At 40.8% G+C, this 14947-nt stretch overlaps 1 protein-coding gene across 1 annotated transcript; it reads left to right on the top strand.

Annotated features, from left to right (window-relative positions):
- The first annotated feature begins 2848 nt into the window (after positions 1 to 2848).
- On the top strand, positions 2849 to 14721 carry LOC122780052 (scavenger receptor cysteine-rich domain-containing group B protein). Its single transcript, XM_044042824.1, has 12 exons — positions 2849 to 2897; positions 5534 to 5673; positions 6747 to 6779; positions 7746 to 7784; positions 9285 to 9578; positions 9697 to 9762; positions 11634 to 11948; positions 12360 to 12422; positions 12698 to 12763; positions 12869 to 13183; positions 13829 to 13927; positions 14025 to 14721. Exons 2-12 carry the CDS (start codon positions 5538 to 5540, stop codon positions 14339 to 14341), a joined length of 1743 nt encoding a protein of 580 aa, XP_043898759.1. The 5' UTR covers positions 2849 to 2897; positions 5534 to 5537; the 3' UTR covers positions 14342 to 14721.
- The last annotated feature ends 226 nt before the right edge of the window (positions 14722 to 14947 follow it).

The raw sequence follows: 14947 nt of genomic DNA, 5'->3' as shown, positions 1-14947 counted from the left end.
AACCTGAATGCAAATTCCAAACACATTGCTACACCAAAATGACGACGAGGACGTCAACGACAGTAAGCGGCACACATGCAGAGTAATTACCTGCTATTCTATTTACTAATTTCCTGCACCCCACAGTACAGAGCGCCTCCTACTGTGGCTTCCAGGTATAAACAAACACACACAAACCAAAAATGGCTCTAACAATCTGTATTCATAGAGGAAAACTTTAATGAGACTTTTCAATTTGGTAAAACACTGTACGTGAAAAACAGGGCTCAACGTAATGGCCACTCTCTCTACTATGATGTCAAATGGCAGCAGTTTTTTTTATATAATATATATATGTATATACAGTATATATATATATATATATATATATATACATATATATACATAAAAGAAAAATAGAGTCATCAATGCAAATTTTAAATGACTCCTTTGACCTTGAAGAACCTCTCCCCGGGATATCATTGTCTGGCAACACTAACAACATTGAAAAGTATAAATCCCCAGTGGTATGTACAGACCATTTCACATTGCCAAAAAATCATCAAAGAGGTAAAGCATACCATGTCCATCCACAGGGTGGCATTTGGACGTTTACTCAACATTTTTGGAAATAAGACTTCTCCCCCCTCTCAATTTTTCTCCTTGTATTTCATTGAAGCATAGAGTAAACATTGAGCCTGAACCTTACTCTGTATATTTCTTTATTTTTTCCCCTCATTTTTAGTGCAATGTGTATCAGTTGAGAGCATCTTGAGTGATCAGTGTTCATTGTGAGGCTGGAAGAGAGACAGGCAGAAAGAGAGAGATTCAGCATACTGCTCTCTCTTATCAGGGTGTCCTTGGGCTGCTCCTTCTCTCATTTCCATCCCTATCTGTTTATGTGTGTCACACTGTTGGAAAGCGGCAGAACCAGACAGCCAGGGAAAGAAAATGCAGCAATGTAAAATAAATGAATAAATAAAAATCCTAGCTCCTGCTGCTGCATCTGCAGAGGTGGAAAGAGTCCTGAAATATTACACTATTATATTACAATATACTACAATATTAAAAGTACCACTATTCTAAGTACAAGTAAAAGTACTGGTCTAAAAATGTACTCAAAGTTACTTAGTTACTTTTTGAACAAGGTTGGGGTTCTTTCATGTGTCATGCTAAAATGACAAGGGGACACAAATTCAGTTTTAAAGACAAACCTTTACAAATTGGTGACAAAATAAAATATGTAAACACATAATGTGTCAGTCAAAATGGGTCAAAGGTCACAAATGCTTTAACTCACTCACTCACTCATGGACCTTAATTAATGCCAATTCACCTGTCCTCATCCTTCATTCACCTGTCCTCATCCTTCATTCACCTGGCATCATTCATTCACCTGTCCTCATCATTCTTTTACGTGTCCTCATCATTCATTCATTCACCTGTCCTCATCATTCACCTGTCATCATTCATTCATCTGTCTTCATCATTCATTCACCTGTCCTCATCATTCATTCACCTGTCATCATTCATTCACCTGTCCTCATTCATCTGTCCTCCTCATTCATTCATTCACCCGTCCTCATCATTCAATGCCAAAGTTTCCAGTGTGTGAATTTTATTTATTTTTTTATTTTTTTATATTCAGTAATAGATGAGATTTAAAATGTCGTGTACAGTACAGTATTTCCAAAAAACAAACTTCAGTAAAAACGACTTAAAAAAGTACAAGTACACAAAAAACCTACTCAAGTATCACCAGGGGCTTCACATCAGACCTGCGTCACTTTAATATGTGGTCCTAGATCAGATCCATATTTTCAGATCCAATTTTTCCAAAGCTGATTCAAACCACAGACGAAGGTGGTTTCAAATGCGATTCTGATCATTTTTTATTTAGTTTAGACTACTTGTTTTTCTGCATCGTGACCTGTAACTATAGAAATCCACATGGAAGACTAGAGCTGATCACTTGCAATATATAATGTAAACAGTTAGTCAGGAATATGGACAGATATGCTTACAAATCAGATTGGGGCTGCAGTCTAAACAAGGCCTAAGTGACCTAAAACTGATATTTGGCTCATATGCTATGAAGTCACCTGGTACCTGACCTTGCTCAATGTCTGATATGGATCACATTTCAAAGTGACCTAAATCCAAATTAAAAAGATTTGGGTCATTTTAGTCTGCAGTCCAGAGCTGGCCCGAGGCAACAGTGTTTTATGTGAGAACATTTTTTATGTGAAATGAATCTAAATACCTTTAGATATCTAAATGGTGTTAAGTTATTCGGTTAAAGTTATTACACTGGTTTACTTGTTACTTGTTTACTGGTTCACTTTGCACACACAAACACACTGCAACAAAATTGTACAAACACATTTTGTCCTTGTGGGGATATTTTGTCTATGTCCCACTACTGTAAAGGGCTTTTTCAGGGTGTTTTCAGGGTGTGTTTTCAGGGTGCTACGCCACAGCCTTGTCCTCCTCGGCGAGATTGTGCACTGCAGGGATGAGCAGGACTGCACCTTCAGTGAGCACAAGCTGACACTGGAGATGGAGGTGTAGCAGTGAGGGGGTTAGCTTTCATTGTCTCTGTCTTTTGTTTTTCTTCTCCTGGCCCCTCCTGCTTCTTTTAACTATAGACAGGCACATGGCGTTAAAAACCCTACATAGCTGTGCTATTTCATGTTTTTACGTAATCCCTGTCATCGAAAACCAGGTACTTATAGTGCAGCAGGGCGAAGGAGATGAAAGAAGTAAGAAGTGACAGAAGTGCTGGACGACCGAGATTCTCTGCCTCTGTGCTTCTTGCGTGACTTGTGGAATTAAGCTGTGTGCTGTTAACACTCTGAGGACATTTTAAGCAAAACTTTACAAAAGAAAAAGACTGAAGAGAATCACTTTCACAACAGGTATGTATTTTAGTTTAGATATTCTGAGAGATGTGGCTCATTTATTTGCTATATTTATTTAACTTTGGTGGCTTTTTATTTTTTTAGAAATGTAAATGTTTATATTTTTACCTGAACATGAATGGTTTTCTTTGTCACAATATGAAAAGGTTGATTTAATGAAAAGTTGTTCACAGAATCAACATGAAAGTTTGACTCATCTTAAATAATTTGTTGTACATGATTTATAGTAGAAAATGTATGTCATTGTATTTGTGTCATTTCACATTTTAGTGTTTTATGTTTATGTAAAAAAAAAAAAAGTGGCAAACAAACTGCTAGACAGACTGAAAGTGTTATTTTCTGGTCTCATTCAGACATTATTGTGTATTTTTGTGGGGGCTGAGATCTTTCAGCTTTTCCTCAGTGCAGCAAAGTGAGGAGGGAGTGGAAGCAGAGCCCCGACACAAAAGGCAACATTATTCCCCAGCGGATCTGTGCTACATCCTTCTATGAATGGAGTATTGAAAAACATAACATTGGGGACTAGATTATTTTTCATCCCTCATAACTGAGCCATTTGTCCCAGAATTCTAAGGGGTATGTTGGTGCAGCCCGCAAATGAGATGGCCGTGGTTCCTGAGTGTTGTGCTGGTGTCAGAATCCCCACCTCCCAGATGGACGTACAATGACTTCCCTGTGAAACCACCGAGACAATGCGACAGTGAATATGAACGGGACCTGTTGTCATGGCACAATCTGCCACAGAGTGATAATTCAATATACACTATACAGTGGCCGAAGATTTTTAACACCCCATCCACCGTCCATCTCTCCTGCCTCCTGTTCTCCAAGGAGACAAGAGGCGCCCCGGCAGTGTCATCAAGTACCTAAGCGTTTTGGAGGATTCTAGTGACAGATTGCAGGAAGCAGCATTTATGCCTGACAATGGGGACCACAGAAAGCAGAAATGTCTTTTTGTGCCCCCCGGGCTCGGAATGTCCACTATCTCGAGGGGCCAATATCAAATTCTCCCCTCATCCTCAGCTAATACACATTCCTATGTAAGGTCAGGGGGAATTCTGCGTGTGCCAAGAGACAAACAACCTGAGGCCGAACAACATGCTCAGTAACACGCAATTCGATTCATTTCTGGGGACAAACATAATAAATGAACTGTGGAATTGAGTCGTCCTAATTTCGCCCCCCCCCCATGGAAGTTTCCTAATCTTTTGGGAATATATTCATCCCTGTTTCTCAGTTGTGGAGAATGGAGGGTATTCACCGTCGGCCGTAGCACTATCTATCACTGATTATTGAGTGATTGACTGTGAGTCCTAATATTCTCTGTGTGTGGGGAAAATCCCCTTGAAATCCACAGAGCAGGTGTCTGCCTCTGTCGGTAACACAAGCCTTCCCCAGCTGTTGATGATGCTGGCCAGCTCGGACATTAACCATCCTCGGCTCGTACCTGTCAATGTAATAGACCCCACCCAGATCATCTTGTTGCTGTCTCCGTTATCTGCTGCCAGGCTGGTGCATGGCGGCCATTTTGTGCAAACAAACATTATATAACTTTAAGCCCTGTTCCTGGTGGTGTTTTTTTTAAATATACTGGCAACAGCAGCACTTGTTGGTGCTATTTGATCATTTCTGGGATTCTGGCTGCGTTTCACCAAACATGTGAAAAATGGTACCTCTCTGCACAGCAGGTTTAAGGGAGGTACACTCAGATGGACTAACATCTAATTGGAGGGAATAGAAATACTCACATACTCCATTTCCATTACACAGTCGTAGGCTCGGCTCTACTTGGATGGTACCTAGCGTCGTCACCGGAAGAGTCATGAGTGCGATGTCCGACGCAGGAATGAACCCGGACAATGCCGAACAGTAGATCTGTTCAAAACGATATAAAAAAATTAGCGACAGCACTGGCAAAAGCTGTCGATTGTGAGGCCAGTCACACCCCATATACAGGCTGACAATATGGGTCCCATGTGGGTTTGTCTGTGGTTTCCAAGGTGGCCCCACCTGTGTGGAACCCATGTTCCTGAAACCACATAGGACCTGCATCATTTGCCCACTTAGCACCCAGGTAACTTGGAAAGTGGGCATGGGCTTTTACTGGGGCCAACCCACTTGTGACCCATATTTTCAGCCCAAATATTACCTTTATGGAGCCCACGTGGACATCCTGGTTGGGTATGCCTGAGTCATAGAACCATCTATCCATCCATTTTTTACCGCTTTATCCTCCACATGAGGGTGTCCAATTAACCTTATCCCCAAATCTGCATGTTTTTGGACTGTGGGAGGAAGCCGGAGAAAACCCCATGCAGAAAGACCCTCGTTCTGACCGGGTCTCGAACCCCGGTCTTCTTGCTGCAGAGGCAAGAGTGTCGTAGAACCAATTCCCTCCAAAAAGTGCATCTGGAATGATGTACAGGACACTATTTTGTTATTATAGTCACATTTCCCAAAGTGTGACTGCAGGCTCCATCAGTCCAACACTATAATTAGACGAGGCGGAGGCAGGACAAAAATAGTAATTGCTTTCATCACACTGTCATCTAGTCCACTTAGAGTTTTAGGAAGCCCGATGAGGGACAACTGTATGAACGTGTGTGTGTGTGTGTGTGTGTGTGTTTTTCCAGGTGTATGGTCAGTCAGGCAGCCATGAGGAGCCAGCGTGTGGTGGAGAGCGAGTGTCGGTGCTGGAACCCGGCCGTCTGGCTCCTGGTGTCTCTGCTGGGAACCCTGATCTTGGTGGTCATCGGTGTGCTGCTACGATTCGGTGCGTGTGTGTCTTACATGTGGTTGTATGAGGTTTTGATACATCTTTGCTGACACTGACCTTGATGATTTCTTTAGACCCACCTAGAATCCAGATACTTGCCATTCAAAGGCCTTTTCTGGCAAGAAACACAACACCTTGCTCTCCACACCAAAGGCCATAGAGGAAATAGTTGATTTTACATCTCGGCACACTGCTGCCTACTTCAGTGTTTGACATTCTGTGTTCACATTATCCTATTTGTCACAAATGTATACCCAACAAGGCAGCATTACTGTAGATCAACAGTCCCCACAAGATTTTCTCTGTGGACCTTGGTGCATAAAAGTGAGTGTTTCTCAAAATCTCATTGTGATATAGTACATATACATAGATTTGATTTTATTGGACGAGCCCCTGTTTTAACCTTCTGTTCCACTGTGAAGTCAGTGTTTTTGAAGTGTGGTTGTATGAGAGAAACAAATGTTTTATCTCGCGCTGCTACATCACGTGAAAACGGGAACAATGTGAAATTTATTTATGGAAAGTTCCCAAGATCATTTTCCATACATTGGCTCACAACCAAAAAAAAAAGAAAGGCTGGAAGCGATTCTCAAGCTTTATGAAGAGCTATTATTTACAATTCGACATTAAACAAATACCTCATCCTTTTGTTTTGTTTAAAATTTTCTTTCATATTCCAGTATATTTGCTGAATTTGTTTTGAGAAGCAGCATATTTTAAAAGTCAGTTTCATGGGAAAGATTTTTTTTTTTTGCTTGCTGATAACTGACATATGATATGACCTCTTGTGTGTCAGTGCATGACCACACGTTTGACACATTAATAACACTCAAGAACTGGGTGTATCTGGGATGGAAGTCCCTGTGGAATAGTGCTTTTCTGTCCACAGTGACTGTCTGGCCTGTGCTTACCACTGATACTTGGCTAAAAGCCCTGCACTTACTTCAACAGAGCATGGATCAATCCCAACCAACGGACGTCCTATTCAATTGTGTCGACATCAAATGATTGGCTCTGCTTCTTAAAACACAGCATGTGCCTCACTGACATTTTCTGTATTCTCATTTCAGGAGACGTGAAGATAAACAAACGAGCTTTATACAGTAAGTTGACTCCTCTGTTTCTTCTTAGAATAGGAACTGTGTCTTCCCACAACATAAACCAGAGCACAAGCTGCGGGACACACAGTGAACAGGTATAAGAACAAGCCCGGGAGCTAAAACAGGTAGTTTTTCTGTGCATACAGTGAACATGTTTTGCTGTCCCAAACAAAAGGGACAAGTCTGTGAAATGACCTACGCTGGATGTGATGGCTAACAAAAAAACAAAAAAAGACAAATACAATGTCTTTGTAAGTAGTTGATACCTGAGACATTAGTCTTCAGGCATCAGAACATTCTCTATACAGGCCCAGAAACTTCTCAGGGCGATGTGGGTCAGGTTGAAACCTGATAGGTATGACGCAGAGCCAATTTGGTCATTTGTGCAAAAACTCACATATATAAACAAATAATGTTTGAAAAGAAAACTGTCATTTTAAATCGTTAAAAGGAAAGAACCAATTTTTGAAGGTACTTGGGTCATGAACCAAAATCCCTTTACATACTTAAATGAAAGCCATATAAAAAGTCTCTTTTAAGTTGAATCTCTATCTGTTTATCATATTTCTTTCAATCCTTCTGTCATTTACCTTTTATTTATTTATTTGTATGCTTGTCTTATCCTCTGTTTTACTTTGGTTTATTTCTACTTATTCACTTATTATCAGGATGTATGATCAATTCTAGCCTTAAGCCTTAAGTGCTTAACAGATAAAGATTGATTGATTGATTGATTGATAAGCATGCATTGCATTATTCCAATAAATGTCTTTCCAGCCTTTCCAACAAAAAATAAAGAAACAAGCTAACATATTTTAGTTGTAGCTGATGCAGAGAATAATCTTACCACGCCTCCTGTTGTGGATTCAGTCTTCAGTGTCTAGGGTTACAGGGAAATACAGTACATAGTATTTATAGAACCTATGGAACACCAAGATCTTCCATTTCATCCCCTCCCTTCTGTTTCAGACCATGGCGGGCAAACCTCAACTGGTACGCAATATCAAGGTAGGACTACGCCACACAGCCGCCGGCATAATGTCCTGACACCTATATGTTCACTTTAAACAAAATCTGCATCCAGGTCACACGATGGTAACATATCAGTGGCAGGCTGTGTGTCAGTAAAGGAGAGTACAGAGAACAGATCAGTGCCTGGGGCTCTTAAAACAAGGCCACTTTCTCCAATTCCAAAAACCCCCCTCTCACGCATGGAAAACTGTTGTGAACTTAAGAGTGCAGGGGCCCACATTGAAATCTGAAAATCCTCCGAGGTCCACACCCAAACTATAAATCACGTCATCAACACACGACACAAGGATCAATCCTTTAATAATCAGTCCACTTTAATTAATATTGAACGAGTGCAAATTGTGAAATGTTGGGCCTGTATTCTGAGCGGCTGACACTGGATACTCACACGTAAAATGTCACAATATTAAACCCAACATCAGCACGAAGAAGCCTTTAAAACCCACAAACACTGAGCGTATCGCAGACGACACAAAAGCACTTTGCATTACCGTAATTACGCGACGGTTTATGCTATCGGAAACTGTTTCCGAAAGCTGAGAAGTTGCAAGTCATTGGTGTGGTCATTACGGTCATTTCACTTGCACTGTTGCAGGAAGCTGGAGAAACAGCGTCTTTGTCACCAGAGAGGAGAGAGTTGGAAAAACGCCTGTGCATAGTTTGCATTTTTTGGCCTGTTTTTGGACAGTGAGACAAAGACTCAATCAAATGTTATTTTAAATATGTGTTGCACCATTCAAATTACAAATTTAATGTGCAAAATCTGGTGTTCTTGTGCTTTTTTCCTGAATAAAACTAAATATTATTAACATGCAGTAAAATGTAAATAACTGCCAGATATCGAAAGTTATTCTGGAAAAATGGGCAAAAGCACTTAGTCACAGGACATTTTCTGGCCCTTTTATGGTTAAAATAAGGAAAAAAGTCAAGACAGACATTTTGAGGCTTAGGTGTTAAAGCGGCCGTGTCAAACTCTAGTTGGACGGACCAGTAAAAAAACAGTATAATAACCTATAAAGAACTAAATCTGTCCCTTTGTTTTACATTTAATGAAGCATCTTTTTACATATGACAAACAACTGGAAATAAGATGAAAAGTAAGTGCACTTTCAACAATATTATGCCTAAGTTAACTGTTTACACATGTGCATTACAACTTACAGATCACAGTAGATCTACAAAGGCACAAAACATTTAGTCACAGGTATCTGGAACTGTATAGTATAGTACATAACATTATGATTAGATTCACAATTTCATCCTGCAAGTTGGATCAGACCCTCTGGTCGGGCCAGTTCTGGCCTGTGGGCCATATGTTTGACACCCCTGTGTTAAAGGGTTAACAGGCACAACAGCACAGATCAGCCGAACATGCCGAAACTCATCACCACACTCAGAGTCAGTTGTGTGGAGTAAAATGAATCTGAAAGAGAGAAGGTCTGATTGATACTGTATGCTTCTTTTTTCCCTCCAAAGTACGACTGGTGAACGGAGAGACCAGGTGTCAGGGAAGACTGGAGGTGCTTTACAATGGCCAGTGGGGCACAGTATGTGACGATGAGTGGGACATTGTGAATGCTAAAGTGGTATGTCAGCAGCTGCACTGTGGAATGGCAGTGCATGGTAAGAGTTTCGGACAAGGCAAAGGCTCCATCCTGCTGGATAACGTGAAATGCAAGGGGAATGAAATGGCCCTCAGCGAGTGCAGAAATGTTGGCTGGGGCAACCACAACTGTTACCACTTTGAGGATGTGAGCGTTACCTGCAAAGGTAAGGGCCTTTATACGACTTCTTGTTGTTGCTGAAGTAGGTGTGGTTCTGCTTTCCATTCCCATTTTATTTCATGTCATTTGAGTTGTTGCTTCTTTTTTTTTTATTTTGCTGCCAGAACCAACGAATATGGCTGGAAGAGGCTTTGGCAATTACACTTCCCCGACCTCTCAGAGCTCTTTACGTGAGTGGCCCCTACTTTCACATCTATCTAGGCAAACACACCAAGATCCACCTGTAACAATAATGACTACAAGGCTAAACAAGCTCCTGTCTCCTTGACCTCTATGCTGGCGTCCTCTACATCTATACATTTTTTTAAATGTATTTATTTTATGCAATGAAGACAAACTCTATTTACATCTAAATAGCATGTGCATATTATATATATATATATATATATATATATATATATATATATATACATACACACATATATATGTATATATACACACATACATATATATATATATATACACACATATATATATATATATTTTTTTGTTGTTGTTTAAAAAAAAGTTGTCAAGTATTTAGCATGATCTAGCCTTACACTTGAACAATAACACAGCTCTATTAATACTGGAGCGGAACCTTAATTAATGTTACTGGTAAATCCTGTGTTTGTCCTACTATTTCATTTAAAGAAATATCTGCTGTAAAAAACATCTATTATGCCAGGTTTATTCAAGACATGCTTGAGCATTACATACACATGTTGCATGGGTTAAACTCATTGACAGCTCGCTAATATATAAGACCAGCTTTAAGTCAAATTCCAATGATTATAGAATTTGACAGACAGAAAAAACAACAGAGCTGGAGGTGCCTAAAACTTTTACACAGTACCGTATTTATATATACGTTATATAGCATATACAGTAGTCCAAATGATCAAGCTAACCACAGCATGCATTTTGTGTTTTACAAAATGCAAACAAATAAACTCTTTTAAAGGGATGGTTCACACAGTTGAGTGTTCCAAAAACATGGAACACAAGGAATAACAGATTTTAGCCACTGAACAAAAAAAAGACTTGTCAATTTTAGTCAGGGGCCTCAAAGTGGCAGTACATATAAAAAAAAATTATAAATGGCATATTGATGATATGAGCTCATAACATCCACCGCAACTGTTGCTTTTGCCAATAAAAGTTGGGCTTTTTTTTTTTTACTTGACACTCTAAATTGACCCAGTGGGTTGAGGAAGGTCATGAAGGTCATCCGGTGTAAAAAATCTCAGCCACATGATTTGGCATGACACATGCAAATTTTAGACTACATCAAAGGGATTTTCTTTGGCGGAATGGAAAGAAATCTTTTGTACATTCAAAGAAAAACATGCCTCAGGCACACTCTTGAATTCCAGCCCCCCCACCCCCTTTGTTGTGTTCACACTATTGTTTTTCTTTTAAATTTGGTTAACAAGTGATTTTTTTTAAATGACCGCCCTCATGAAATCCACTGGGAATGCAAATTCCAGATTAAGGATTGAACACCTAAGAGTTTCTTTTGAGGGTGTGTTGTGTAAGCCAAGGCATACAGTGACAATATCTGTGTCTAATGACATGTCAGATGTTTTCTGAGCCCAAGTACGTACTGTACAGGCCCACACCCTTCTCCATTATCTGTATTAGCGTCTTCATTTACACTTCCGTTCACACACAAATCCTACAGTTACTGTTCCATAGTGTCCAAGTCAAAACCTTAGCGATGCAACGAACAACTATGTTCATTATCGATTACTCTGTCTATTGATCGAGTACATGTTTGGTCAGAAAATGTTGAAAAATGTTTGATCTGTGTTTACCAAACCTGGAAAGGACGATGTTCTTGAATGTTTTGTTTTGTCGACAAACCAAAATTATTCAGTTTTTAATGATTTCTTTGTTACATGAAGCAAAGAAACCACAACATATTTACATGTAAGAAGCTGTGGATAATAATCGAAAGAAAAAAAAACACTCGTACAGATTACTAAATGAATCATCTATTATTTTGATAACGATAACTAAATTTCAAAACTTTTCAAAATCTGACTTGCTCTCGGTGTAGGTGATGGCAGCATCAGACTGGTGGATGGAAAACATGCCTGCGAGGGCCGAGTAGAGATCTACTACCGTGGAAAATGGGGAACAGTGTGTGACGATATGTGGAGCCTCAAAAATGCCATGGTGGTGTGCAAACAGCTGGGATGCGGCGATGCCATCTCTGCACACACCAACGCCTACTTTAAACGAGGGACCGGCCCGATACACCTGGACAATGTTGATTGCAAGGGACATGAGTTGGAGCTGAGCACGTGCGAGAGCGGAGGCTGGAAGGTTCACAACTGTGGCCATCACGAGGACGCTGGAGTCACCTGCCATGGTACGCTGATCTCATTGTCACTGCATGGTGACGATTGTAAATCGACATCATTATTATCATCACAAATGTACCATGCTACTAGTTTCTGCACTGAAAACCACAAATGTCAATTTCATGGAGGCGGGAAGGGAAAATTCAATTCAAGGGATCACCAAAGACAGAGGGAGTCATTTTCAAGCAACAGTAAATGTCTGTGTTTGGGTTAAAGTCAATAATATAACCTTTAAAGTGTATTCAAAAATTAAGTGAAAGTGGGAATGTTGCCTAAGTAGTTGTTGAGAACTGTAGAACACCAAACACGAGGACGTGAATGCATGTTTGACAATTTCAAGACTTCTCTGAGATAAAAATGACAGTAGAAGTTCTGATGTAGATATAAAATGTGCTCATTTTCATTTCTGTCCACTTGAGGCTTCAGCACTCCGGAGGATCCTGTTTCCACTGAATACCAGACGGAAACATATACCACTGAAGGTAAACGACCACACAGTACAGCAAACGCAAATCATCATCAATCTAATCATTTCCTCCATTGAATCTTCATGTTCTTCCACTGTATAAATATATTTTTTTTAAGGAAATGATGTGTAGTTTAGCCAAATGACCATGAAACCTCAATTGTCTTTAGCTGTGTTGTAGCACAATGCCACAAATCACAGTGGTGGAGCAGCTCCATTGTCATCATAAACAGATACTGTGATGCCCTAAGTCGCCAAGTAATGTTGTCATGTGTGACATCTTTCCTCTAGCAACAGAAAGTACTTCAGTCACCACGTCACCAACCACAAAGTCTGTAACCAGAACCACCAAAGCAGGTACCGGCACCTACAAAACTACAGACTATAAATTAAAACCTGTTAACCTGTGTATATTTTATATAGAAATACTGCAGTGGTGTTTTAATCAATCTATTCCGACAGCTCCACCACCTGTTCGTTTAATGGACGGAGACCATCGCTGTATGGGTCGTGTAGAGGTCCAATACAAAAATGAGTGGAGGACAGTGTGCGATGATAACTGGAATATACTCAACGCCAAGGTCGTGTGTAGACAGCTTGGCTGTGGAAAAGCTATAGCAGCCATGCCCGGTCCAGTCTTCAGCCAAGGTTCTGGACAAATCTTGATGGACAATGTGGATTGCAGGGGCAATGAAAGGGCGATAACAGACTGCGACTTCCCGGGGTGGGGTCTACACAACTGTGGACATCCTGAGGATGCTGGTGTTATCTGTGAAGGTAAGACTTAAATGCAATGCCAGGCTCTTTTTAATCGTTTTAATCTGCACCTCAAGGTGGAGAGGTCTGTTTTAGCCAAGGACGATGCAGCGGAGGTTTGCAATGAGAGGATGTTCTTTATTTTCCGTGTCGATATTTACATGGAAAATCAAACACTGACACGAGTTAAAACAAAACAATGCAAAAAACCCAGAACAACAGCATACGCCTTCGTTTAAATAGCTCCCTTAACTGAGATTGGAGGTCTACCACCACATTGGTGTGTCTGCTCACTTCCCCAGTCTCCCGCTGTTGACAGAATATGGCTTACAGACACTGCCGCGTGTCACGTGATCGGCGTCACATGAGGTTGAGACGCTAAGTCATAGCATCACATGCTTTCAGCAGGTAGTTTGAATGGGCAAATGGCATATAACATGTGTGGGACAAGTAGTGCTATTAGCATTGCATTACAAAACCATTACCAAATCATGAGCCCTTGCAAAGTGCACTCTCTCCTTAAGGGAACCAAGTAAAAGCCTTCCTATATTGATCAGCAGGATAATTATAAAAGAGCCTGGCTAATGCCTCTGCGATGTTTCCTGGTATTTCCTGAGTATGCTCAGGGCACTAAAGGATCACTGCTTTTCTCCCTGCTCCCCTTAGAGAGTGAAAGCACAACTCCTAGATCACCCACCACGGTTACTGTAGGAGAGACTGAGGTCATAACCTATGGCCAACCCATGGGGAGGTCAACTGGTGAAGGTATAGCCCAAATACGTCACACGTCATTAAACACAAAATCGGCCAATTTGATATAAAATCACAGTGAATTTATGTGACTTTTCTTTCTTTTCTCAAGGAATGCTGAGACTGGTGGGTGGCCGGGACCGGTGTGAGGGTCGGGTGGAGATGTACCTGAATTATGCTTGGGGAACGGTGTGCGATGATGCGTGGGACCAGCGTGACGCTCAGGTGGTGTGTCGCCAGATGGGCTGTGGCGAAGTCTTAGAGGTCTGGAACGAGGCTTTCTTTGGTCAAGGGACAGGAGCAATCCTGCTGGACAATCTGAAGTGCATAGGCACAGAGGAGTCTCTGCTGCAGTGCTCTCATATCGGAAGGGATGTGCACAACTGTGACCACAGTGAAGATGCTGGAGTCACCTGCTCACTGTTATGATTTCAGTTTAACCACCATGGGTAGGAGGTTGTTGTATCAACTTATAGGACTTGTGTGCATAATGTAAATAACAGCTTTCAACCTGGTGTAGGAATACTCCTCCTCCACCACCACCACCATGATTACATATTATGACTATCTATGCCTATTAAGCACTTTATAAATAAATATATGACATAAAATACAATGTACACTGTTTGTATTTGATAACCTGAGAAAAGCAAACCTTTAAAAGCCTGAATGTCTTTCTTCTCCCATTATTTTTACATTTTCTACTTCAGACCCCAACTTCATAACAGATACAACAAATATACATATGGGGAAGAATGCAATAAAATAAAACATTGTTTAGTCACTGTCTGCATGTAATTGTTCAGCACCTGTGCCAGCAATGCAGTGACGGGTAGAGTGATACTCCTACACGTCACTGGGTGGCAGTCGGGAGCAAATTGTCACCAGTTCGAATCCCAGTTCAACTGAGGGCACTTCTGTTAGGACTTTGCTTTCAAAACTATGGCAGCTGGGATTGGCTCCAGCCACCTGCGACCCTCATGTGGACGATATAGTGGTAGACAATGAGTGTGAGTACGTGCAAGTTAAGCATAC

Source organism: Solea senegalensis, linkage group LG13, assembly GCF_019176455.1.
Source record: "Solea senegalensis isolate Sse05_10M linkage group LG13, IFAPA_SoseM_1, whole genome shotgun sequence".
Taxonomy (NCBI): domain Eukaryota; kingdom Metazoa; phylum Chordata; class Actinopteri; order Pleuronectiformes; family Soleidae; genus Solea; species Solea senegalensis.
Note: the sequence above shows the minus strand (reverse complement) of the source record. Positions and strands in the feature narration are given on the sequence as shown.

Excerpts from the sequence above, each read along its gene's own strand:
- LOC122780052 (XM_044042824.1), top strand. The coding sequence starts at position 5,538 with ATGGTCAGTCAGGCAGCCATGAGGAGCCAGCGTGTGGTGGAGAGCGAG. Across the intron at positions 5,674-6,746 it reads CGGTGTGCTGCTACGATTCG|GAGACGTGAAGATAAACAAA; the intron begins GTGCGTGTGTGT and ends TTCTCATTTCAG. Across the intron at positions 6,780-7,745 it reads AAACAAACGAGCTTTATACA|ACCATGGCGGGCAAACCTCA; the intron begins GTAAGTTGACTC and ends CTTCTGTTTCAG.